At 37.4% G+C, this 26,453-nt stretch overlaps 1 protein-coding gene across 6 annotated transcripts in view; it reads right to left on the bottom strand.

The window, feature by feature from the left end:
- Nucleotides 1-1,011: 1,011 nt before the first annotated feature.
- Nrg1 (neuregulin 1) overlaps nucleotides 1,012-26,453 on the bottom strand; it is a 995,737-nt gene continuing 970,295 nt past the window's right edge. For 3 of the 6 annotated variants that reach the window (XM_090353943.1, XM_090353941.1, XM_090353940.1), the window contains exons 3-9: nucleotides 22,308-22,366; nucleotides 15,492-15,515; nucleotides 11,105-11,207; nucleotides 9,056-9,182; nucleotides 6,403-6,533; nucleotides 4,973-5,179; nucleotides 1,012-1,955 (exon numbers count right to left, since the gene is read on the bottom strand). In XM_090353943.1, coding sequence (XP_090210069.1) covers nucleotides 1,301-1,955; nucleotides 4,973-5,179; nucleotides 6,403-6,533; nucleotides 9,056-9,182; nucleotides 11,105-11,207; nucleotides 15,492-15,515; nucleotides 22,308-22,366 — 1,306 coding nt within the window. In that variant the 3' untranslated portion in view covers nucleotides 1,012-1,300. Of the gene's footprint in view, nucleotides 1,956-4,972; nucleotides 5,180-6,402; nucleotides 6,534-9,055; nucleotides 9,183-11,104; nucleotides 11,208-15,491; nucleotides 15,519-17,169; nucleotides 17,245-21,689; nucleotides 22,367-22,867; nucleotides 22,936-26,453 lie in introns of those variants that run through there. The other 3 variants (XM_090353944.1, XM_090353945.1, XM_090353942.1) reach the window with 3 other exon arrangements.

Here is a 26,453-nt window from a genome sequence, read left to right on the forward strand (position 1 = left end):
CCAACCCTATTGCCATTTCCCAGTGAATTACCACTGTGGAAGATTCTTGCTCATCACAAATAACATGCACAATGGCCATTTCTGTCATGCATAGTAATGATTCAATCAAGGCAATGTTGAAAAACAAGAGAAACAGAAAGAGAAGAATGGAGAGGTTAACTACATCTTAAAATGTCATCCGAGTCACACAGCCACTTCTCGATCTGTGTCTTCTACATATTCAGCCCCTTCTAAACATGCTACAGTGGGAACATTTTCCTATGGTGGCAAACCATAGACAACAGACACTTTCTGCATCACAAGTGTTGGAAACAGGTTGGCGAGTGTGCTATTTGGGCCAGACTTTTTGTGCCATGATCTGCGTCTTCCAGAGCTGAGAAGACACAGCCAATCAATAGTTTCCACATCAGTGAAGAAAAAAAAAGACATCAGAAATGACTACACCTTTATCAGTTGTGGTTTACTGTTCTACTAGATGAGCTGCAAAATCATTTTCCTAGAGAGAAAGTGGAATTGAGTCCTCTTCTATTGAAGCTGTTAGATTTACCCTGATAGCAAGCCAGAACCCATTTTCTAAGCTATCCCTAAAACAGTTGTTCTTTTCCAAGAAAAAAAATAAGTTAAAATAAAGTTAGTGGTAGCTCCTTTTAGCAAGAGCAAGCTGTCTTCTGAATAATAATATAGGTTTTTTTTTAAATCACAGTATTACTCTCTTCCTAATATTTAACATTACTTAATGCAGTTTCCTGCTGTATTTAATAGTAGCATGCTGTTGGATCTACTATTATCTCAGAGCCCAGTGAAGCAAACCTTTGGCTGACAGAGTAGACAGAACTCAATTCATATTCAAAAAGCAAAGAAAACTTCTGACAAAAGAGAAGAGTACTTGGATGGATGTGCCATTACAAGACATACTGGTTGGGATGCTGCTACAAGCAGACAGACAGACAGTTGCAAGTCTTGCAAATCATACATCCAGTCCACATTAGAATGCAATGCATAAGAAGCCAGCAAAAACTGAATATCTGGAAGGTTTTGCTGAAATACTGTGGAAAAGCAATCACTGGACATAACATAACATAAAGGCACCATTGATATCTTTCTCATTTTGAAATACTGTAAAAAATTGCTACATATGGCACATAACACATTTTTACATACATATATTTAATTTATAAAAGTTTTTTTCCTGTTTTCTATTTGCAGAACTGCTAAAATAAAATAAATTGTTTAATTTAAGGTGAATACTTTATTATATAAAATAAAGTTTTACAGGTGAATCTATGTGTTTATTTGGGTTTTATACAGCGATAGGGTCTTGATTAGCAACGACACTAGACAGCCTGGCCTGTAATTCTTCCTGGGTAGAGAAGCGGCCTGCTGGGTTAGTCCTGTTGTCAGTCAGGCGGAAGGCAGGTGTCACCTCAACACTGGCTGCCAGGGGGTTCTGTATGCCCAGAAAAGGTGTATCTTCACCTACTCGTTCATCTTCTGTTTCGCTCTCTGAGTTACTGCTCTCAGAGCTTGTGTTGCTGTCCATTTCCAACCTGTTGGCAATGTGGCCATTGGGCTTGGTTCTTTTGGCCCGCCGGCTGTTGGTGAGTTTCTTAACAGGCTCTTGAGCTGGCTCATACTCTTGGGTTGTTTCATACTCCTCATCCTCCACTATCCTCAAGGGGCTAGGGGGAAGGCTGCTACTTTCATGTGCAGGGTTGTGATGGAAAGAGTTGAATGGCGGAGGGTGGTGATCGTATTTCTTCTCCCGCAGCCTTGGTGGCGTCACAAGAAGCAGGGGTCTCTCTTCTTCTATGAAGGGGCTGAGTGCCATGGAAGGCATGGATACCGTCATACTGGATGCGGGTGGAGACATTTCCGAAGGGGGCGATTTGGGGGAGCTTGGCGTGTGGAAATCTACAGGTGACATACGAGCCGGGGTGGTCATGGCTGACACATACCTGTGTGAGCACAGAATACCCTGCATAAGTGTGGTGGAAGAAAAGCACATAGCAGGGAGGGTAAGGGGACAGAGTTCATGAGAGCGAACAGTTTTCGTTGTATGTGTCTCCAGTTTTACACTAGGAAATTCAATACCCTTGGAATCTAAAATTATGTAAGCCAAGAGTTGCCTCACAGCAGTACATGCAAAGAAAAGGATCAGTAAGTTGTCTAGTTTGTTCAAAGCTTTGGGATTTTTCAATTTCATCAAGAGTTTACATAAGAGCCAAGAAAAAAAGGCTCTAGATCCTCAAAATGTTTCAGCTTATATGAACCAAGGCTCAGGGATTTGGAAGGGAAAAAAGTATACATATATATATTACTTAAATACTATACCTTCCTAAAGGCCAAAGGGTCTTAGAGAATGAAGCCCAAATGGGGAATGGAAGAAGATCTAAGATGAGTTGCTGATAGCTGGATCTGCATGCATTTGGCTCTGTGTGCCTTGTTTCTCCTTAGCTCAGCTATAAGGTTATGTCTTATGAAAGAAAAAGAGCATAGTAACTTAGATTTATTCCTGACAACAATGGAATACATTTGTGTGCTTTTCATTTATTTTTTTTCTCCATGAAATGCTTCTAGTTAACAATCACTCAATTTGCAACTACCCATTCAAGGGTCCAAGACATACAAAGGAAAGGAAAGCCTGACAGAACCAGTCTACCAGTCTACCTCTTTTCTGACTGTTCTCCCTCCCTCTCTCTCTCTCTCTCTCTCTCTCTCTCTCTCTCTCTCTCTCTCTCTCTCTCTCTCTCTCTCTCTCTCTCTCTCTCTCTCTCTGTTTTAGTCCATGGGACTTAGACTCAGGACTTGGGTACTGTCTCTGAGCTTTTGTGTTTGAGGTTACTGCTCTACTACTTGAGCCACAGCTTCACTTCTGGCTTTTTTTGTGGGGCAGGGGAGTGGGGTGGGTAGGGATTACTTGGAGATAAGAGCCTCATGGCTCATGGGCTCATGGACTTTCCTGCCTGGGCTGGGTTTGAACGGCAGTCCTCAAATCTCAGACTCCTGAATAGCTAGGATTATGGGCATAAACCACCAGCACCCTGCCTCACCTCTCTTCTAAAGCCTATGGTTGCATTAGCCCTATGCTTCCTCACAGGTGTGTATGCAAACATCAGCTCAAATGCCTAGCCACCTCTGGGGGCTGCTCAAGAGTGGGCTGTAGTATCATGGTACTTGACGATATTCTGTATTTGATATTGCTCAGTGAATACTACCATCAGGAAACTGAGAGCATTTTTTTTCCCATGTCTTTCCCAAAAGAAGACAGGATCAAAGAGAGTGAGTCATATTTCTCAGGCATAGCACTAAGTGCCTTTTCTTCACCCTGACATTCACAGAGTCTAATTTGATGTGACCTGTGAGGACACAGGACACCACTAGCTGAACTGTAGCTAACAGGAAGAACAGGTCTAGTAACTTCCTTGCTTTTCTATGACTCAGTGATATGGATGTGAGATCCAGCTGTGCCTAAATGGGAACACGTGTCAGAGACAGAAATATATTGAAGCATTGAGTCTACAGATTGTTTTGAAAGATTCTTAAATTACACTCTCGGAGAAATGCTCATCCAATTCAATCAACACACAGTGACTTGTCATTTCTCCATATGATCTTTACATTTGAGGTACATTTTTCAGTCCTAGATAGCATCTTGGATATGTAAGAAAGTCCACCCAGCAAGGATAGGTTAACTTTCAAAGGTTACCATCACAGGTCATCAGGACAACAGATCTCACCCCAGCCTCCTTTTCATGTGTCAAAAATATTGAACTACAATGGGTAGACATTGAAATGACATACATTTAAGGCTAATGCTTGAAGCCAATTTAGGACTCTTAAGTTTTCATAGGTGGTTCTTGGGAACTGTAAATGCCATAATTTCCACACAGCTATAAAATGCCATTTGAGGAGAAAGATAATAAATGCGTATCAGGCTCCATTTATGACCTGAAAACTCCCAAAGTACCTTCCTTCATTGTCCTTTGTGGAACCCTATCCATACAGCCAATGCATCTGTTGCAACATCTCCATCTGCATAATTATCAAGTAAATATGGTATTCTTATTATGCCAACATCTTAGTAAATGATCAAAGATTAGACTGAGATTTCACTAAAAAAAAGCCAGATGACTGGAAAATAATTAGGTAACAGTTTGTTTATGGGCTAGAAGCCCAAGTGGGTGGAAGTTTCTTTCAGCATACATGAAAATGGACAAAGAGAATATGGTTGAATATTCTTATTTAACATATCTTCCAGTTTGCCTTCCTCCATTCTTTATTTTACCTTTGTGGTTATTCTCTGAAACATGACCACATTTCCCCAAAAGAATGGCAAGAAGAGTTTGAAATATAGAGGCCATGACAAAGGTAGTATCTACTTTGAAAATCACTGGTGAAAACTGCCAGATGCAGCATACAAAAATCTCTCTTTGTCCCTTCTAGAATGGTCTATGATATGAAGGGATGCAAGTATGTGTTCCCCATGACCGCCAGCAGTGACACAGCCCATGCTTTGATTTAACTGAGGCTGGAAGGTAAGACAGAATGTAGGAGGACATGAGGCCAGCTCAACCACCAAATTATACTTTGGACAACTGCAAACTGGAATTAGAGAAGGGTCATTATTAAGCATTGGTGCCATTTCTCTAAACATGAACGACTGAGGAAACTGAGATCTCAAGTGGGTCTGAGCCTAAGGACACGTCTTGGAATTCCAAGTCTGCTGCACCTTCCATATCAAATGACTCCAGCTCTTTAAAGAGTCTGATGCCTGGTCGGCCACTGGGACGATGTAAGCAGCTCAGGAGAAAGGAGTTCAGTCAAACAAAAGGAGGCCTTCATCAACTAGGAGCACCACAGAACTGCAGCCCCTTATTCTGATTGGGTAGATTTCCTTAGGTGAGACTGCAGGTGTCACAGGGATTCTCTTACACAGGTTCTCCTTGCGGTAGCATTGCTTTTTCAGTTTTACCTTTCACTATGAGGAGAGTCTCGGTAGGAGTCAGGGGTTTCTCTGGCATGCCTGAGGAAGCTGTTACATTCTCGAGGGCCTCCCAAGCCATTAAGACGTCCTCTTGGGCCCCCAGATGGGCTGCTGTGCCTACTGTTTTCTACTGATGACATCATGATTACAGAGTGGCTCCCTGAAAGGATGCTTTCTGTGTGTCCATTGCTCCAGCTAGGAATGGAAGGAGAGAAACAAGAAATGCAGTGAGATTAATGTATGTATATGGATATATATATATATAGGAAAACATTGAAATAAATAGTAGTAATTCTGTCAAATATTTAAAATGACTCATGCCCCAAAAGGTCACCACATCACTCATATTGTTACTGTATCTGACTTTGATACCTGGTATATTGTATATACGTTGATTTGTTTATTTTAAATATGGAAGGGAAGGGGGGAAAACAAGATGATTAGGAGGGAGTGAGGGGAAGGAAAGTGGGAGCAAAACATGAGAAGGGGTATTAATGCTTAAGAAGTAATATACCTACTACCTGACAAATGTAAAGTCTTTATACATCATCCCAGCAATAAAATACAATAATTTTTAAAATACACATTAAGTTTAAAAAGAACACTCTTATAAAGGTATTTGTTACAAAAAGGATCATGGCTCAGACTCGTTCTGAAAAATTTTGTTCACTCATCAATATAGACTTATCAAATATCACTAAGTCTCTCTGTCTTGGAATGGCTTGGGCTAAAGAAATACTTTATTGCAGGAGCTGTTCTTAGAATTCTAGTGCTGTTTTTGGTAGACTGTGGTCAGTTTGAGATCATTAGGGTATGTGAGAATTGAGCATTCAGCTATACAGTGCACTGCTTCTCATAAGCATTACCCAGAGCCATTCAAATATTTATGTATTATACAGAATCTATGAGAGGGTAGCAGTTTAGTGAGTAATAGAGCATATGTAGAGACAATTTTTGGAATAAAAAAACCCAGAAAACCTATTAGGAAATGATGTCTAATCCCTATTTTGTTTTTTGGTAAAGTAAAAATGAATGCTCAGGTTTATAAACAATTTAGGTTAAAACCACTGATATCCCAAGTTGGTTTAGGCACAAAGACTGTTCATTTTACTGTCTCCTCAGTGTTTCATGTCTCTATTTTAGGCACAGAGTACAAAAGATATCGTGAAAAGTAATGCTAGCAAGTTATTCCTTTTTTTTTTTTTTTTTTTTTTTAGTCTTGGGCCTTGAGCTCAGAACCTGAGCACTGTTCGTGGACATTCTCAAGGCTAGAGCTCTACTACTTGTGCCACAGCACCACTTCCAGCTTTTTCTATGTATGTGGTACCAAAGAATAGAACCTGGGTCTTTGTGCAAGGACTCTACCACTAGGCCAAATTCTTGGCAAAGTTTGTTTTTTGTTTTTCTTTTTTCCATACCTGTGACTGGGAGTCTGAGTGACAGTAGTGGAGTGGTGCGCTGTTGAGGTATAATGACTGGTAGAAAAAGATGTCTCTGCTTCTCTCTCGACGATATGCTCACTGGAGATGACATTCTTAGATACATATTGCTAGACAGATAAACACAATTCAAAGCTCAGGGAAATCTAAATACAAACATTGACGCACACACGAGTCTATTCTTACATCTTCATTTCCCCACGGGCACCTGGCAAATGGTCTCTTGTCTACTTTGGCTTTCAAATTAGATAAATGGAAATAATAAATTACTCTTTAAATGTGTGTTTAATATAGGACTATGATGACAATAGCATTTTATTAGAAAGAACTCCTTCTTCCCTCCATTTCAACAGACTAGATTCAACACAAATTAGATATAATCTTTATTTTAAAGACAGTTGCAAGTCAAGAAGACTGATATTTGAGTGAGACAGAATCATAGAAAAAGTTTGTCTTGTTTCTAATTTCTAACCGGTATAATAAAAATGTGTGTGTGTGTGTGTGTGTGTGTGTGTGTGTGTGTGTGTGTGTGTGTGTGTACACTTGCACTTTAGGCTTCCTGCATGCTAGACTAGTGCTCTACCACTTAAGGTACAATCCCAGCCTCCTAAATTTGTTTTAGTTCTCTTTCTCTTTCACTTTCATAATGCCCATGCTACCTTATCATTGAAGATTTATTTATACCAGTCCTGAGGCTTAAACTCAAAATTTGTGCCCCTGAATTTTTGTGCTCAAAGCTAGCACTCTAACACTTGAGCCACAGTCCTACTTTCAGCTTTTAATTGAAGGTGAAAGTCTCAAGAATTTTATTGTCTTGGCTAGCTTTGGACCACAATCCTCAGATCTTAGCCTCCTGTGCAGCAGGAATTACAAGTGTGAGACACCAACACTCCGCTTCCTTGAAGTTTTTAACTTTCAGTGATAAGACTTAACAAGACTAATTTGAAGGGCTTCCAATAGCTAATCAATCATAAAAATATAATGGGATTTTATATTTAATGCAATTAGAGTCTTTTATTTTTGTCAGCAAATCAAAGTTGATTTTACTGCCTTCTATCAGTGAGAAGTTGTATTTTAAGAAGTCGACTTAAGGTTTTAAATGCTGTAGGTATTACCAAAAAATGAATTTAATAACAGAGACCTGGAATGGAAAGGAATCTTTTTGATAGAGCACTTTATTCCATACTGGGTAGTCTAATGAACTTTATATCTTCATAAAAGGCCCCAAATGCGCCACTTGAATTATTTTTGAAACTCCAGCTGGTTCTGTTTATGGAGACTATTCCACATGGACTTTCCAGAGAAGGTTAGCTATCTTTCATAAGGAGAAAGATACATAGTGACTGGTCAGTCCATATTCTGTTCTTCCTTCTTGAGAGGCAACTGAAGCCCAGTGATCCTAATGAAGACCGTATTTACAGCTACTGAACTCTCAAGAAGAGTTACTGGACTAAGTGGTTCATGGTCTGTTGCATAATGCAGACATGAGGTTGCAAAGGAATATAGCCTAATGTCATACTATTTGAACCATAATTAAAACATTGGGCAATCAAGGCAAGAGGATAGTTATATATTATAACATACAATAATGACATATTGGTAGTCAGTAATTTATCAACCCCACTGAACATTTTAATAAACAACATCAGGGAAAGAAAACAACAGAGCATGTTAGTTAGCATATGGCTCCACCAGTATTTAGGTATAACTTGGAAGTAGTTTAGTAATAATAAGTGTAGACTGGGGTCTACAATATATTTGCTCCATTAGCAATACAGTTTTTCATAGGATAAGAACAAAGAAATGGTATTATATACAATTTAATCTCCAAGCATGGCTTATTAACAAACCATACATCAAAGGGAAATGAAAAGAAAATACAAGGCTTGCACTAGAATATAAAGAGCAATACTTCAAAAGCCAGGCAAGCTGAGTGCAATTCTGGCCCTACTCTATCATAAACAGATTTAGAGGAAGAGCTGTAAACAGTTTCCGGAGTTGATATTCTATAATCTAGTACAATTTAAGAGGGAAGAGCTCAGTAGAATCTTAACAAAATATTTTGAGGATGAAGGATACATTTAATCGGCTGGGCTTTACATCCCATAGATAGAGCCAGGGAATGAGCAAGCATTACTGTCTCCTTGCATTGCTACGGAGGAGCAGCTTTGATAGGTCACTATACCTTTCCATGTCCTGATGTCTCTCCTTGGAAATCAGGCTTAGCAAATCGTCAGGGACTATTACATACCCTGAAGGATGATTCTTTAAAGGTCTTTGCTCAGTTATCTCAAAGAGACTGGGGAAGCCTGAACTACCAAATCATTAGAAGTAATTATTTCTGATCCTGATTTTTATTACTTTTCTTTATTTTGTTTTTCCAGTGATAGCCTCTTTCATGAACAAACCCACCATTATTATTCTAGCCCTTAATAAACACTTCAGTGGAGGAAAATTACTGGCTCTACAGTAACCAAACCCATTATTTTTCCTGGTGAAAAGCATGGTTTCCTGAATGCTAATGATGATTGATAGTAGCAGCTAAGAACCTAAGAGCTTTAGAAACTAAAGTTCAGGGGGCCTGAAGAGGATAGCGATGCCTGGTATAGCCCACCAGGCACAGTCAACATACGTTCACCAGCTGGACGTTCTCAGGGGGCGGATGTGGGTGGTGAGGCCCGTTGGCTATGTTCACCATATTGTTCCTTTCAGACCGAAGACTTTGCCGAAGCCGGTCATGAAGCTTTTTCCGCTGTTTCCTGAATATAAGAAAAGATAACATTTCTTATTTTTCCTATTCTTAATAATTTCTGTACAACCATTTTTTTTAAATTGTCATTATGCTGCTGAATTATTGGAAGTAGTAGACTGGTGGTGAGGAAGAGACAGAGAGCATATAGCACTCAGAACAAATGCAATCACTTGTGCAAACAGGTTATAAGAATTGTGTGGGATAGCCAGATGCTGGTGTCTCACATCTGTAATCTTAGCTACTCAGGAGACTGGGATAAAAGGATCGTGGTTCAAAGTCAGCCCAGGGAATGAAAGTGTGTGAAACTCTTATCTCCAATTTACCACCAGAAAACTAGAAGTGGTGCTGTGGCTTAAAGTGGTAGATCACTAGCCTTGAGTAGAAGAGCTTAAGGACAGCACCCAGAGTTTAAGCTCCAAAACAACAACAACAACAAAAAAAATTGTATGGAGTATGGAAAAGGGCAATTTTACTGAGGGAAAGAAAACACAGAAAGGGGGAGAAAAGAAAAGAAATATAGTGATCCCAACTTTAAAAATCAACTATCTTTGCGTAAAATTACAAATCATCATGTGTCTTATATAGCAAGTTGTGAAGCAACATTGATAGTTGATTCTACTTATGGCCTCCTCCCCCTCATGGGTTTCTTGAAAAAATAAACTTGGCTTTAAGTCTGTCCAATATACACTGCTAGATTAGATGCATATAGGAGACCTAGGACACATTTTGCCATTAGATATTGGCACAATTGCCACATGATCCTATTCTTTTTTAAATTGTTGGCAAGACGTATAGATGGGTTACATTACATTCATCAGGTAGCGAATACATTACTTCTTGAATATTGATACCCCTTCCCATGTTTTTCTCCCACTTTCCCTCTCCCACCTCTTGATCCTACTCTTGTATAAGAGTATTTATATAAGAGCTTTTTTTATAAGGTGGTGAATCCTGAGACAGAAACTCAGAAGCTGTATTAGAGTCAGTTCCATGAAGGCATGTCTCCACCATTTACTCAATTATGGCCACGTGTTCATTCATGGGGCATTTGGGAATACATCATTTATGCCCTTCACTTTGTAACATAAAGCTCGTTATTTATATTCCTCAGTGCAACATTTAGAACCATGATAACATTCCATGATCGCAGAGTATCATGTCCTGAGGGAAAAATCACATCCTCATGAAAACATTGCTAATGTCACATTATTTCCAACAAAGCTGAGGCTCTATGTAGGAAAACAAAGTGTGGTGAATTCATATCAAAGAGTATTTGCTAGCGTGGATAAACTTTAAAAGTCCAAACAGAGGGACCATGTATCTATTTCCAAGCTTTCACTTTAATTCCACCAATGCAAAACTGTCCTTGATTTTCCTCCCATGGAATTTCCCTGTGCACCTCACATTCAGAGAGTATTTTATATTGGCAACCCAATTAAATAGAATGGAGCCCTAATAACTCTTGACTATTAGAAAACTGTACTTCCGAGACCACCAAACATTCCCTTTATCTCTTATGCTAGTGTGCAAACTAGACCTGTCTTTGTAGTGATGTGTCAATCACATGTATAGCACTTGCTCACTCCTCTGAGTAACTGGTTACAGGCACACACATACATGAATTCTGGGCTTCTCTACATGGCTGTTCCTTCAAATCTTTCTCCATTTCTACACCTGTGGTCACTCAGAAATCTCCTAAACACTTTCATCCACCCAAAACAAAAGAACACAAAAAAAAGAAGGCAAAACTTTCCACTCTATATTCAGAAGAGTCAGAAGTAAATATTCAGCAATAAAACCAAGAGGGAAAAATCCCTCCATCACTGTCTCCCCAAGACCTGGGTGCAGCCTGAGGGATTTACAGAGCCCTATCCACCTAAGCCGGCTTTGTACTGAGGAGAGAGGAGGCCCCAGAGGAGGAAGCTTTACTTGGTTTTGCAGTAGGCCACCACACACATGATGCCAACCACCAGCAGGGCAATGCAGATGCCAGTTATTGTCAGCACTCTCTTCTGGTAGAGCTCCTCCGCTTCTGGAAAGGGGTGAGAGCAGATGTTACCAAGGGCCCTTACAGTCACAGGGGCTCACAACAACATCAGCATGCGGCATGACAATACTATGTCCACAGGAAAGTAAATACTGGACAATTCTCTAAATGTGTAGACATATCTAAGGCACAACATGCTTTGTACTACACTGAGCATAAACAGGAAAGCCAGTTTTAGCCATCGACAATAAAGATATTATACTCTGTACTATATTTATGGCTATATATATTATACAATATTAAATTGGAAAACATGAACAATAATTATAAAAGAACACTTTGGTTAAAAACCATATTTCTTTAAAAGAAATCTCATATAAAAAATAAAACCATAAGAATCTCTTGCAAAGACAACAGGAATCAATCCAGTGAAATGTTTTAGAATGGTATGGCTGAAACCCTCCCTTCTTCCTTTGCCACTTTCCCACCCTCAACCTGGAAGCCTCTTTGTACTTCCAGCTATTTTATGTTGTCATTTCATATCCAGTGGTCTTTACAAAGAGACATGTCTAACTTAAAAAAATTAAATACAAAGACATTTGCATACATGAACTTGGCTTGTAGTTGGCAAGTAAATTAAGGCAAGAGTCCTATGATTTAACATTAAGTTGTGAAACAACTGAATAATTTGAACTAGCAGCACACTGTACCTAAGAAAATCCAATTTGATGGGTGGGGCAAATAAAGACCTGTTCTTTAGAGGACAATGGTTATTAAGTCATCAGCTGAACTTAGATAACTTATTTGTTTAACAATGTCATTCACTGGCATAAATGGTATATAATTTGGAATTGATTGCACATTCCTACACTGGCCAACATGGCAAATTACCTAATGAATATTCTCTTCAGGAAGTATGAGGCTTAGAACTTTACTCCAATGGCAATCCATCTCTAATTCATGAAAAAATTTCGATTTGAAAATTAGTTTCTTTGGAGGATAACTTGATTATACAAAGGTAGGTCAGGTAGTTAATGAGATTTGCTGACTCAATGAGGACCTTGATCCCATAGGAGCAGAGCTTCTGAGAGTCTAATTACATTTATTGGAAGATCTTCGTGAGTCCACTCAGAAGGGCATCTCAACTGGTACACAGTGTGTAACACAAATGGTATTTACTTGCCAACACTTAATAAGCTGCTTGAGAACTGAGGCATGTTGAACAAATGAAATTGTATTATATGGACAACTACAAGGGGCTATCAATGAATATTTCCATTATAAACTCCCACTGTCATTAGCAACACCTTTTTCTCTACTGACAGAGGGCAATCCACAGGAAGTTTTCTTGAAATGAAAAAGTGAATTTTGATTTCTAGGATACAGTGAACCTTATCATTAAACAAAACATTTCCTACAAGCCAAGCCCATGATAATCAAATTCCAGTTAACAGGTCAAGAACATTGTCAAACCAAATTAATAGAGCATTGATTATTAACAGGAGAAGGAGAAGAGAAGCCAGTGGGTAAAAGACAAGAATGCTGCACAGATTATACAAAAACAAACCAAAAGAGTTGGAAGTGGAAAGGAAAAACAAAGGGAGAGGACAGACAGACTGACAGAATGACAGAGTAAGGAAGTCAAATACGAGGGAAAACAAGGTTAAAGGTTAGGGAGCCATCTGAAGTCCCTGGCACAGCATGCCTGATACTAAGGGAAGAAAAAATAAATAAATAAAAGAAAAACCAGAAGGAGGAAATGCTTGGGTTGGGAAGAAAAAGGGGATGCAAAGTTGGAAGGGTTATTCCATACAGCATAACTCCTAACTTGGGCAGCAGTCACGTGGAAGCCACAATTAGAAAGCAAAGCAGCTGGTGCATTGCAGTGCAACAGTGTTGGGAAGACGCAGAATTGGCGTTGTGGACTTTTGTGTCGCAAAGGTCAATCAAGGACATGGAACATGAGCGCTTCTGTTAATTGCTTGTTTGCTGCCTCCTTTCCTTCACAGCCACAGGACAAGGAATTAATTTTTATGCAATGTTATCTGTGGGCTGATGACACTGGAACCCTTTCTTCCTAACCTTGGCACCCTGATCAGGTTTTTTAGCATAGGTATTGAAGAAGCTGTTCCTCCTCCATGAGACCCATGAGTCAGAGCAGAGCTTCCTCAGCTGAGATGCACTGATGAAGAAACCAAAGCATCAGTATTGTTTCCAAGAAGAGGAAGCTCCTGCTTTTCCCTGTCCAATCCCATCTACTCTATTTGGTTTTAAAAGGCTGGGGCTGTAGATGTTGCTTAGTTGGTGGGTGCTTGCCTAGCATGTGATATGTCTTGGGTTTGATCCCTAGCTCTACATACATACATATACACAAAATAAGCCCATTCTTCCTCAGGTAGATTGGAAGGGATGTGTTTTCCAATAGTATGATCTTTTCATAGAAATAAAGAGGTAGCTCTATAAAGGACAAGACAATGACAAAAGTACTTAAACTATAATGGCAGAGCCTATAGAGTTGCAGATACGGATTTAAATTCTGTATTTATCTCAACATTGACTACAAATTTCTCCGCTAAATTTCTATCTGATTTTTCTCCATGTTTGCTAGATCAGGTGATCTCTTACATATACAGGTATTATAGGAAAACTACTTAACAAATAGTAAAATTATTAGATTCCTTTAGCCATTTCCTCCCTTTACATCTTTCCTGGTATGATAGCGTAAATAATGCAAGAGGAAATAAGAGAGTATTAAAAATCAAGACTCAGTTTCATGGGTGGGTGTGTCTTTGTGAGTGGAAATGTTCCTGCCTTTGTGGTTCAGTTGGATATACATAGTGAATCAGACCTCGCACAATTTTCAGTCTAATGTTCAAGTTAAGAGACAGAACCTTTGATTCTCAGCTTCACTGACCTTTAATATTGGAGGAATTTTTTTAAAGAATGCAATAGATCTGTCTTATGCATCTTTTGAGGCCTGCAAATACCAGCACGTGTTTTTGATAACCTTGACAAATCTACTGAGAGAGAAGTCAGCTACTTGACTTCATTTTTTGGAAATGGAAATATCAAGCTCTATAATCAGATTCTGAAGCTATCAGGAAAAATAAGGGAAAACTATAAGGGAAAATCCTGGTAATATTAAAAGACAGGGGTGATGGTGGAATTTTTTTCTCCCTACAGAAAAGGGAAATACTGAGCCCCAGTCTTGGGAGATTCCTCTTTAAGGCAAAAAGGCCCTAAATTGGCTCTCTTCCCAAATCAAAGAACATTTTCTTCTGAAATGTTTTGGGGGAGAAATGCACTTTCCATGGCTAGTTTAAAATGGTTTCATTTCCCACAAAAGGAAGATTGTACATTGCAGGTTAAAGAGCAATGTTATCCACCAAAAGAGGGTTTCTTCACAGTACGATGTTATTCTATAATGTCACAGAATGACTGAGTGGGATGAGAGAGTCTTTTAATCAGGATATGACATTGTTGACTACAGACTCCATCCCTGAGCTTCAGGAAGAATTTAGCAAGATATATGGAGATTGAGCTAGGTAGCACAGCTGCCTGCTCTTCCCTGGACTATCATTCATATCCAATTCATTAGGACTAAGGTTTTGTAGAGCATGACACATTCTGCTCACAGGAGACATTAAAAAAATGTTTACAGTGTGAGACCTTCTATTGGATTATATGGCTGGATAATCTTAGTGATTCCACTTTAATTCCATTAGCACTGGAATTTCCACTGAAAATAGCACAAGGCTACTTCTTTATGCATAAGATAATGTGCTGACTACAGTCCTTCTTGAAGATCTCCAGCAAACCTGAGCAATTCAAGTCTGTGTATACAATAGCATTGGGTTCCAGTGTAACAGCTTGCTGAGCTATTATTAAGTAGATGAATTTTCTATTGTATATCAAACTTGCATTGGTCTAAACTGTGCTGTGTACGTGATGCATTCAGAACTTTGGTTTCCAGGTGCCTGGTTTGATCTGTTCTATACCCACTCACCAGTCCAACTAGCTTTTAAACAACAGCATAGTCAGGCCCAATCATTGAATCACACAATGTGGGATCTACATGAATTCATAGCATGTAAGAAAGATTTTGATCACTAAATAGCTTGGGAATTTAAAAATCTGCTGCAGTCAGCAATATTTCACTGAACTAGTCATAGATTTAAAGCAGAAAAATCATTGTTATAGCTGTATGATCCCTTCTAAAGGAAAAGGAAATTAGTCAGGAACTGAAAAAGTAAGAGTAGGAAGGGAAAAAGATTTCAGCTCATAGGCTCTAAATTCTGTAGGCCAAAAGGAATGATGATTGTTCCATACCCATAAATTCAATCCCAAGATGCTCTGCTAATGCAGAAAGTTGACAAAAAAAAGAAAGGAAAAAGTTTCAGAAAAGAGCAATACACTGCACCCCAAAACACATTACACACGACTATCACGGCTGTTTGTGCGTGCACACGGAACAGGACAAGTGACTGTGGTTAGGAAGCAGTGTTCAGGTATGCCTCCCCAAGTCCCCAGGGAACTCCTGTTTGCAAGAGCTGTGTAAATACCAGCATGTCTTTATTAACCCTTAAAAGACTACATTGAGGGAGGCTGTGGAGCTGCTCAAATGTCCTCTACACTCCCATTGATTGAAATTGGAAGCATTTTTATAACAGAAAAGGCATTAAAAATCATCTTTCTTAATTAAGTAAAGGAAAATTCCAAGGAAGAGGTGAATTTTTTTTTCTCCCAAAGATACACAGTGGCAGAGTCAGGAGTAAAAACCAACAGGATAGCAATTTGGTCTGAAACTTTTATAATGCTGGGCTTAATTAAGAGCTCTTTGGCACATCTCTCCATGGTATTGAGGTATTAAGAAGACTTATAGTGCAGCCCAGGCAAGGAACTCAAAATGAGGGCCTTCCTTCCAGCCATCCTGTGGCAGCACTGAGTCTAGAGAACTGCCCAGGATCAAATGAAGAGATGGAGGCTGGGGAAATGAGAGAAAGAAAGAAGAAAGAAGGAAAGAAGGAAAGAGAAAGAAAGAAAGAAAGAAAGAAAGAAAGAAAGAAAGAAAGAAAGAAAGAAAGGAAGGAAGGAAGGAAGAAAGAAAGAAAGAAAGAAAGAAAGAAAGAAAGAAAGAAAGAAAGAAAAAAAGAAAGCCCACCACCACCAATAAGTTTTCTAGGGTGGACATGTAAAAAAAATCCTATAGCAAAAAGATAAGGCAGAATTAAGATAAACTGAGGCCTACCTTTTCTTCACTTGATCACTGACCTCAGAGATACCAAGGTGATCTTATATGATAACTTTTAAAATGGTACTGGGGTTACTCTCAGAAAAATGAGAGTTTTGGGGCATGGGAATAGAAGAGAGAGGGACAGTCGAGGAAAAGTGTGCAGAATTCACTGTGGTTTCAGGTCCTGCCTCTGCCATTTACCTGTGTAAGGTTTTGGGACAAGGGAATTTCTCATTGACCAAATGCATATGGCATTTGTACCTCACTAGGTAACCTTATGGCATAGGGAAAATGTGAATTTAATGCCTTGGGAAATGTACGTCTGGACATGTACCTTGGGCTGTGTATACTACATAAAAGTTTTCTTTTGATTAACTGTATAGCCAGGAAAATTCCAAAAGCTCCTAGAGTAGATCCAGAAAACAGACTTTAAAAACTTGCAGCCCCTTAAAAAGAACTGAAGCTTCCAAAATTACAACCAAATAATGGGAGGAACTATGTAATTGTTTCCTCTGCTGCTGGCCCACTGTACTCAGAGAACTAGATTTTTTTCAAGTTAAATTAAAAGCTAATGGGTGTAGTATTAATTTAGTTGCACAAGATATTCACTGTACAGAAAGTTATTCTAATCCCAACAAATTTCTCCTGCTTCTGTGCAACATTCATTTTGTCAAACTAAGTATTTTTTTCTTATTTCTTTCTTCACACAAACTTTGGTACAACAATGTGAAAAGCTACATTTTCTAAGGAAATGGATAATAAATGTTTTATTCATTTCCTTGTTGAGGCTGTGACCCAATTTTCTTTCTAGAAGTTTCTCCATCTCTTGCTTTTCCCTCCTACCAGTCAGTAATAATTTAAGGGTTAAAACCAAGACATATCTAGAGAAACTCTTTCAGAAACTCATAATTCCATGCCTACATGAACACTGCTGTCTATATTAGTTGCGTAGGAAGCTTGGTTAAATCATCAATAAAATTAGTAGCATGCCCATGCATACATATCACTGCATTTACAGTTTTATAGGTAAGTCTGTGAGTCTAACTCTAATTGCATTTCGAGGGAAGTCATTCATATCAGGAAACTCCAATTTCAAATAATTCAATGGGAAATTGGCACTTAAAACTGGAATCTCTTCTGGCCATACAGACTAACAAGGAAACAAGCAGAGGAAACATGCACCAGTCATTCTAGACACAGAGCGAATACCGCTCTAATTGATTTTTGCTACTGGTAGCCACATTTCTTTCAATGTGAGTCATAGAGGCAGAATATGCAAACACTTTCTCTTTTAGGAAGGGCTTGTTTCTTCTATCTGTTCTGTTTAATCTAATGTTGGTATGGGCTCATTATGTATCACATGCTTCCTTATTGAACTTCTGCCTAGCCACTACATTTTTCAAATTAAATTAATAATTCAAAAACACAAAGGTTACTGTAAACAATTTAGTTTCCTTTTCTACATGTGATTTCCTGCCATGCCCTAAGCAATATAAAAAATTAATTTATAAAGAGTCTTCAGAAATGATTAAATATTGACTCAGTAATCCTATGCCTTAGGATTTTATAATTGCCTGAAGATAATTGATTAGCCCAGAGGTTAATTTAAATTTCCAATTATATTAGGAAAAAAAGAGAACAACTTTCTTTAAATACATATGTATATATACATATACATTAAAATTATAGTTTCTGTTAAAATTTGAAGACATTGAGGATTTTATCTTTTAATATCATGGGCCTATTTATGTAAATAATCTCAAAGAGTTATGGGATAAGTTGATTTTTCTTTTCCTCAGAGTTCTAAAGGAGTTGTATCAATGCCAATTGTAGGAAGGACCAATTTTGGGTCTGGTCTTTAATTTTGGACTTACCTTTATAAATGTGGATATTGTTTTGTTTTCACATATGCCAATCCATAGAATTACTGAGCATTTGGAAATGTCTCCTTATCCCCAAAATTTCATGTGTTCAAGAATACACTCAATCACGCATACAGTAAAATCTTCCACTCAGTTGTAATATTGGACAAGTTTGTCATACATGATGTGTCTTTATTCTATTATCAGCAAAGATACATATATTGGATAAATACATTATTTCAGCAGGTTTGAAAAACATTTAGAAATGCACAAAATACCTGATGCACTAGTAACCTAGGTCTCAAAAATGCCTGATAAGGGGCCGGGAGTTTGGCCTAGTGGTAGAGTGCTTGCCTAGCATGCATGAAGACCAAGGTTCAATTCATCGCTACCACATGCATAGAAAAAAGCCAGATGTGGTGCTGAGGCTCGAGTGGTAGAGCTCTAGCTTTGAGAAAGTCCAAGGACAGGGCTCAGGCCCTGAGCTCAAGCCCAAGACTGGCAAAAAAAAAAAAACAATGCCTGATAAATTTTCTCTCAGAATGGATCTAAAAGTTCTAAAATTGTGATTGTTTTAAAAATAACCTATAACTCAAGATAATTCTTGCTATTTGTTAGTCTTTCTAAGTATGAAACACTTGCTCTTTTCTTGCTTTTTTTGGTCCATTAAGTCTATACGCTAGTTATAGATTACTTATGCATGCATGTATACATGTACTCACATGCATGCACACATAAACATACACATGTAGTGCTTTACAACCTGAAGATGTGAAGCTGACTAAACCTGACAACATTTTCTTGGAAAGTAAAATAAATATTCTATATTTCAAGACAAATAGTTGTCCTAGGAAATATACATTTGTTTCTTTCATATTTTAAATCAGTTTTTACAAATAATACACATCTCAGAGAATATGCTGACCAGAATTTCTATATCAAATTCAATTAATGTGTATATTATGTGTTAATAAACACTTTAAACTTGTACATTCTTTTAGAATGTTCTTCTTTAACTCAAAATATGGGTTGGTATTTTTTTCAATATTTTAAGAGTAGGGGATACCGTTTCCTTTTAAAATTTATATGTGGCTTTCCAGACATGATGTCTGAAGACAAACAAATTTTAAAGTGAATCCCTGTGGCAATATCTTCCAGCTGTTTCTAGGCTTTATTATTACTTAAGTATATATTTTTTAGAGTAGCAAAATATTTTTCTGCCTTCTATACAGGGGATTGCATAAGTAAAAATAGAAAATTCCAGGCATAAAAGGTGAGACACTGAACTCTTGAAAGCCATGTCTGATTAGAAGCTCCTGTTCTTCTGACATGAAACATTAGTGATGGACAGTCATTACATAGTTGGATCCTAAATGTGCTGCTTATCAATCTTTGTTAAATCAGATTAAATAGGAATTTTAATTTCCTGGATGTCTTCCTAAAGTGTCATTCCAACTTTACTAAATGATTTATTTAAGGAATCACATTTTGAACTGCACAAATACAGAATGGCTATTTTAAAATAATGTCATATGAAGGGGAAAAATGGACTAAAATAAAATGAAAATATCTTCTTTGGTGATCACTGGCAGATGTAAATGCATTGTTGTTCTGAGAAATACCTTCATTTTTAATATATTTTTTTAAGTTGCTGGTTTGGTTTTGCCCAAACCAGCTATCAATATTGTCAATCAATATTGTCTATCAATATGACAAAAAATATAAGAATAACTTAAATGTTATATTTTGTTAAATTATAAAATATGATTTTATTGTATTTGTATTGTCACATGGGCTTGCTTAAATCCATACTGTTTGAATTCATATGTGCATTTTGAATAAAAGTCTCTGATGTATGAAATACAATTCTATTTTCCCTCCAGTTTTTACTTTTCATACTATCTGCTTTAAAATCATTAATCTATGCATATTAACTAAGTATTTATGCAAATAGCCATGACTGTGTTCAAGAGTGTAGCAATGTCAGTTTGCTATTTTTTTCTTTATAAAAGAAAATGGAGGGCCGGGAGCATGGCCTAGTGACAGAGTTCTTGCCTAGTATGCATGAATCCCTAAGTTGGATTCCTCAGTACCACATATACAGAAAAATCCAGAAAAGTGATGCTGTGGGTCAAGTGGCAGAGCTCTAGCCTTGAGAAAGGTCATGGACAGTCAGTGTCCATGACCTGATTTCAAACCCCAGGACTGGAAAAAAAAAAAAAAGAAAAAAGAAAGAAAAGAAAATAGCTTATGACATTATCTTTGATACCTAGGATATGTAAATATGTATCGATTCCTTAAATAAGTAATTATTATGTGTGTAATCTCCCTATAATATACTATAGAATTTGATCTTTTAAACTTCCTTGACTGTTGTTGATATAACCTGATTCTAAGCAAGTAGCACAACAAAGGCCCTTTAAACTGATTGGGTCATGATTTCTTAATGTGATAGAAATTTGCAGTGTAATAGCTATTTGAAATATTTTTCCTGGGTTAGTAATTGACAGGGCTTGAAAGGTATAACCTAATGTTTCTTTCTGAAAATAAAAGACTTAGATTTTTAGTGGAGAGCAGCTATGCATATCAGAAAATACATCAACTGTGACTGTTTTTATGGTAGATTTATTCTTATCTGAGTGTTTACAGTCAAGCTCTACTAACCCTTGATCTAAATGCGTAACTAAATGGAGTCCATTTCCAATACAATGTTCTGAAAAATTCAGAACCAAAGGTTGTATTGATACTCTGCAAGAGAAGGACAAATGGATTTTTACAAATGCATGGTTGATTTCTCCTTTTAATTAAATACAATGTACAGTGGGTATTTTAGAAATAATCTTCAAAATGTCACAAAGCCACAGACATCTATTTGATTTTCCCAGTTTTACATTAAAAATGTGTACAAATATATACTTATTTGCACACATATATATTCTAGAGTTGAGTTATGTCTCAGTAAAAATATTTTCAAAAGTAACAGTAACTCTTTTCTCCTAAAATTACCTTTGAAGCTAACATGAAGAAATATTCATATAAAGAAATGCTAACATAAAAAAGATTGGTTAGGAAGTAGACCTATGGCCTAAGTGTTAGGGCAGTATCCTTGAGCTGAAGAGCTCAGGGACAAGGCCCAGAATTCAAATCCCATGACTGACAAAAAACAAATTAACAGAAAAACCCCAATTGATTAGGGCCAGGAGTGTGGGCTTGCCTAGCATGCATGAAGCCCTGGGTTTGATTCCATGGTACTACATGCACAGATAAAGCTGGAAGTGGTGTTGTGGCTCAAGTGGTAGAGCGCTAGCCTCGAGCAAAAGTGGTCGAGAGCAGTGCTCAGGTCCTGAATTAAAGCCCCTGGACTAGCAAACAAATGAAAACAATTGGTTAAACTAGTCTCAAATTACTTAGAATTACTTGTTCCCTAAACAACATAAATAAAAACCAGGCTATTTTCTTTGCTGTGAAATGTTTGTTTTTAATTTTCCTTACTCAGTGACTTTTAAAAAAATGCCTACATGCAAACTGTTTGGTTAATGAAGAGAAACATCTGAACTCTTTTTATGATGTTTATTTTTTTTTTATAAATTACACACTGGGCCAAAATGAACTTACCATCATTTCAAGTGCATAATTATTACAGTGTATCAACAGCCCTTTCAGGAAGTTGACATTAGATACAGAAGATGGACTGTTCTGTGGAATGATTTTTATTTTACCAATACAAGTGAGACTTTTAAATGCTTTTATTATATAATTTCACTTCTTGATATGGACTGTCAGTGTGCATCACATTATGCAGTATCAATTCCAGAAACATCCGGAGCCTTACACACCTATCAGTTATCTCAAAGCCAACTAGACACGAGCAGAGGAAGTAATACAATGGTGTTGGTTAATGTTCTCATGCGACAGGCAGAGGCAGTCAATATTAGACCTGGTAAAACACATCTAGCTCTAGGTGAATCTGAGGGACGATGCAGCAACAAGAAAGCAGCACCGACTGAGCATGCTCCTATTCAGGCAGAGACAGAAAGGGAGTGGACGTACTGTAGAAGCTGGCCATTACGTAGTTTTGGCAGCGATCACCAGTAAACTCATTTGGGCACCTGAGAGAAGAAACAAAAAACAATGGTAGAAAAAAAAACAGAGAAAAAAAAGAGAAGAGGTGAATATATGCTAGAAAGAAGGTCCTTCAGTGTCATTTGACTGACCTTGGTGAGTTCACCCTCAGGAAGAGAATCTTTGTTCTAATCATGGCCTTTCAAGATCACGGCATCCTCTCCAAAATGGAGATAAATGTGGACAAAATGGAAGGATCCTAGCATTTTAAATATTTGTTTTCTTTCAAAGGGAGCGTGTTTCCTCGTTCTAGGGTTCTATTAGATCACTTTGTTGAGGTATTGGGAGGAGCCCATGCTGATTGGCCACTCTCCACTTGTGTGGAGAGACAACATGAGCACCTTGGGGAATGGGTTGATGCCGTGAGTGGTTAAAACCATCATTAGCACAAAGGGATTCTATTGCAACTGAGTTGTAAAAGCACCAAGTGGTAGTGATGGTTGCTGTAGTTTGGGGAGAAAGCAAGTTTCAGATTATTTTTAACATACTTTCTTGGTTTTGGATTTTCATGGGCACATTCTCAGTACATCTTGCTCCAGTGAATCCAGGTTGGCACCTAAAGGGCAAAAATGTGATAAGCCATAGAATGCCAAAGACACTGAATTTTCAGACTGGCATTTTTTTTCCTCCTATGGAATATGAAGTTTCCTAAAATTGACCAGGTACTGAACAACATAAAGAACAAACGAAAAGACACGACATTTGAAGTAGCCATGTGCCATGAAAACTGTTGGAGACCAAGTTTTGGTGTGTGTCTCAGTCTTCAAAAGATTCCTTTGCTGAAATCTTGCTAGAGTGAGGCTGGATGTTGAGTCGCAACCTCCCTTCTAACTCTACCTATCCTTGCTGCGTTCAAACAGTGACTAGGACAAGAGCTCCTGTGATTCTGTCACTTTTCCATTACATGGTCTTGAACTTTTATTACTTGACATTGCACTTGTTTCCTAGCTACTTTCTTAAAATAATAAATAATAAAAGTCAAGGCTTTTTGTACTCTAGAGATTACTGAGAAGAAATTTACAGTCCTTATTTTTTAATAAAGGTATTATATATTCAGCCTTATTTATAATGTTGAAAGTTGGTAGGTTTTTAATGAGTACAAGTCTTATTTTATCCACCTGTTTCAAATCAAAGACAAGCACATTTTTAAGTTTTAGAAGTTAGTCTTCAACAAAAGTATTTAGTGATGCCACTTTGCATCTAAGTTAAAAACACAAATGGAAATTATACAAAATTTACATTTTATTTATTCACATACATTTACCTGCCATAGTACTATTTTTAAGGCCATGTAGTGGGGCTTTGTAATAATAAGTCCTTTAGGTTACTATTTTTATGTTGTTGTTTATTCCAGTATCTAAAGCATTCTAGATTAGAGTCACTTTACCCAATATCAAGGGTTCTAGAAAGCAAATATACTTCAGGTGAAAAAACTTACTTGACTAGTTCATACATGGCATTTTTAAGAATTCATCACAACCACTGAAAGGACCTATATGCCCATAATTTATCTCTGATAACAACAACCTCCTGGGACGGGAGTTTGGCCTAGTGGTAGAGTGCTTGCCTAGCATGCATGAAGACCCCGGTTCGATTCCTTGGTACCACATACACAGAAAAAAAAAAAAGCCAGAAGTGGTGCTGAGGCTCAAGTGGTAAAGCTCTAGCCTTGAGAAAGTCCAAGGACGACAGTGCTCAAGCCCAGGACTGGCAAAAAAAAAAAAAAAAAACAACAACCAACAACAACAACCTCCTATCTCGAGTAAATAAGAACAAGAATATCAATCTGACATCAAAGAGGAATGGATAAAACTGGTTTAGTTTTTTCCTAATACAGAAGCTACTTCTTTCCTGTTCAAGCCAAACTCAATGCCAAAATATTTTATTATGTGATTTGAGCAAGAAGTATCTCACTTCAAGCAGAATATCTATGACATAAAATATTAGCAATTTCAGCTCTTTTGCCCCACAAGAAATATGCTGTACAACTATGATCATAAACAATTATAATTGAAAAGTTTAAACAACAAACATCTTTCATTGGATTCTTTTAGAACTCTTCAAACTGGTTTATTTTTTCTTTCAATACATTTTCTGAAGGAAACAGAAAAACATCTATCTAGAAAAATAAACAAATATGAAAGATGAGATAGGATATTAGCTTGACTCAGGTCATATGCCATTTAATTTTATCTCTTATTCTTAATAAAATTAAAATGTTTACTGAGTACATAGTTCCTATGAACATAATGTAAAATATATAAGGAGACAGAGGATGTAGTATAAGAGAGAGGGGATGATAGAAGAGAGAGAGAAAAAATGAGAGGAAGGGATACAAAGACTAAATATATATAAATTATATATCAATACGTATTTATTTTACATATTATATAATACATATATGTATCATATATTTATTTATACCATGTACTATCTATTACATATAGAACACAATGAATATAATATATAATTTATATATTTGTATAAATAAAACAGATAAATATAAATTGTATATGTGTGTATATTTATATATATGAGAGAGTGCACTTGAGATAGTAAATACCCTTATTATTTTATTTCTGGACCATGAAATCTTAGGACTCACAAGATCCTTTAAAGAAGAAATACATTTATTAGGAAACTGTCATTCTGGTACTCTTATTTGCCTGATCTGTGATTAAAGGGCACATGTTAACTACATAAATTGGATCAAAATAATTTTCTAATTATTTTGAACTTCTTGTGTTTCCTAGGAAACTAGCATTATGGAGGTAGTGGTTTATAAGACTATGGGGAAAATGTGGAACACTAACACTCAAACAATGTGGGGTTCACAAATGCTTGTCAGCAGTGGTATCTGATCCCAACCTAGCCTTTAGCTCAGTTTTACCTTCACTTGGGTGATAATTATTTTTAGTTATTTCCTGCTGCTAAAACCCTACAAGTACTCGAATTGTGACTGACATATCCATACTGTCGGCAATCTCCTTAGAACATGTGGGGAAAATTCAGACTCTCAAGTGTCAGTTCAGAATGACAGGGAGGAATCCTCATTTTAACAATAAATCTGTATGTGTACTGAAGCTTAAGCTGTAAGGGATCCTGAGCTAAGACTATGGAAGCAAACACTCTCTGTTCTTCCACTACAGTATCTTGCTGTTTGGATTTTAGGTTCTATTATGCTTAAAGTTTTCCTCAGTGAAAAAAATTAAACATGGGGGAAAACTGAAATGGAAAAAAACCCCAAAACTGATTTCCGTTGCATGAGCTGCAGACTTCTCTGACCATATTGAAGCTGGCAGAAAGAAAGAAAGAGGTTCATCCAGAGATGTTATGGAATTCTACGTAAGTGTTCCTTACAGAATAGGGAAACTGGGTTTTGATTTGTATATACTAGCATATGTAAAACATCTAATAGATCAATTTCCTAGAAGACAAGAATATGACCAGTTTGATCTCTCCTTACTTTTCTTTCTTTTTTCTTGTTTGAATATAAAGAAGTTTTCCAGAGACCAAAGAATGAAAACTGAAGTACTCAGAAAGTGCTTTTAGGTTGATAGATGGGCTTCTGGGCACCAATTTTAATCCTTTCACCCTCCTTACCTCTCTCCCTACCTCCTTCCATCCCTCTCTGTCTGTCTTTGCTTCTCTCTCTCTCTTGTTCTCCTTCCCTCCGTCTCTCTCCCTTTCTTGTCATTGTAAAGTTGATATACAGAGGTTACAGCTACAAGAATCAGATAATTGAGGGAAGGGGAGATATGGCTGTTGTCTTGTTTGAATAAGATGATTTTGTATGAGTCTGAGCAAATTTGAAGTTTGTTAACTAAATCTATAGACTTGAATGAAAACCAAGCACCTGTTATAGTTTCAAAAATATATATATACAAACAGCTTGGTTTCCTTGTTCATATTAGAAGACAGAAATTCTCTTTTAAGTTACATTCAAACCTGGAACTAGTGGCTCATGCTTAGAATAATGTTGTTACTCAGGAGGCTGAGCTTTGAGGATCATGGTTCAAAGCCAGTCTATATGCTGCCATCAGAAAGAATGGCATGGCCCCATTCATAAGGAAA

This window comes from Megascapheus bottae, chromosome 20 (genome assembly GCF_031878675.1).
Source record: "Megascapheus bottae isolate mThoBot1 chromosome 20, mThoBot2.hap1, whole genome shotgun sequence".
NCBI classification, from domain to species: Eukaryota; Metazoa; Chordata; class Mammalia; order Rodentia; family Geomyidae; genus Megascapheus; species Megascapheus bottae.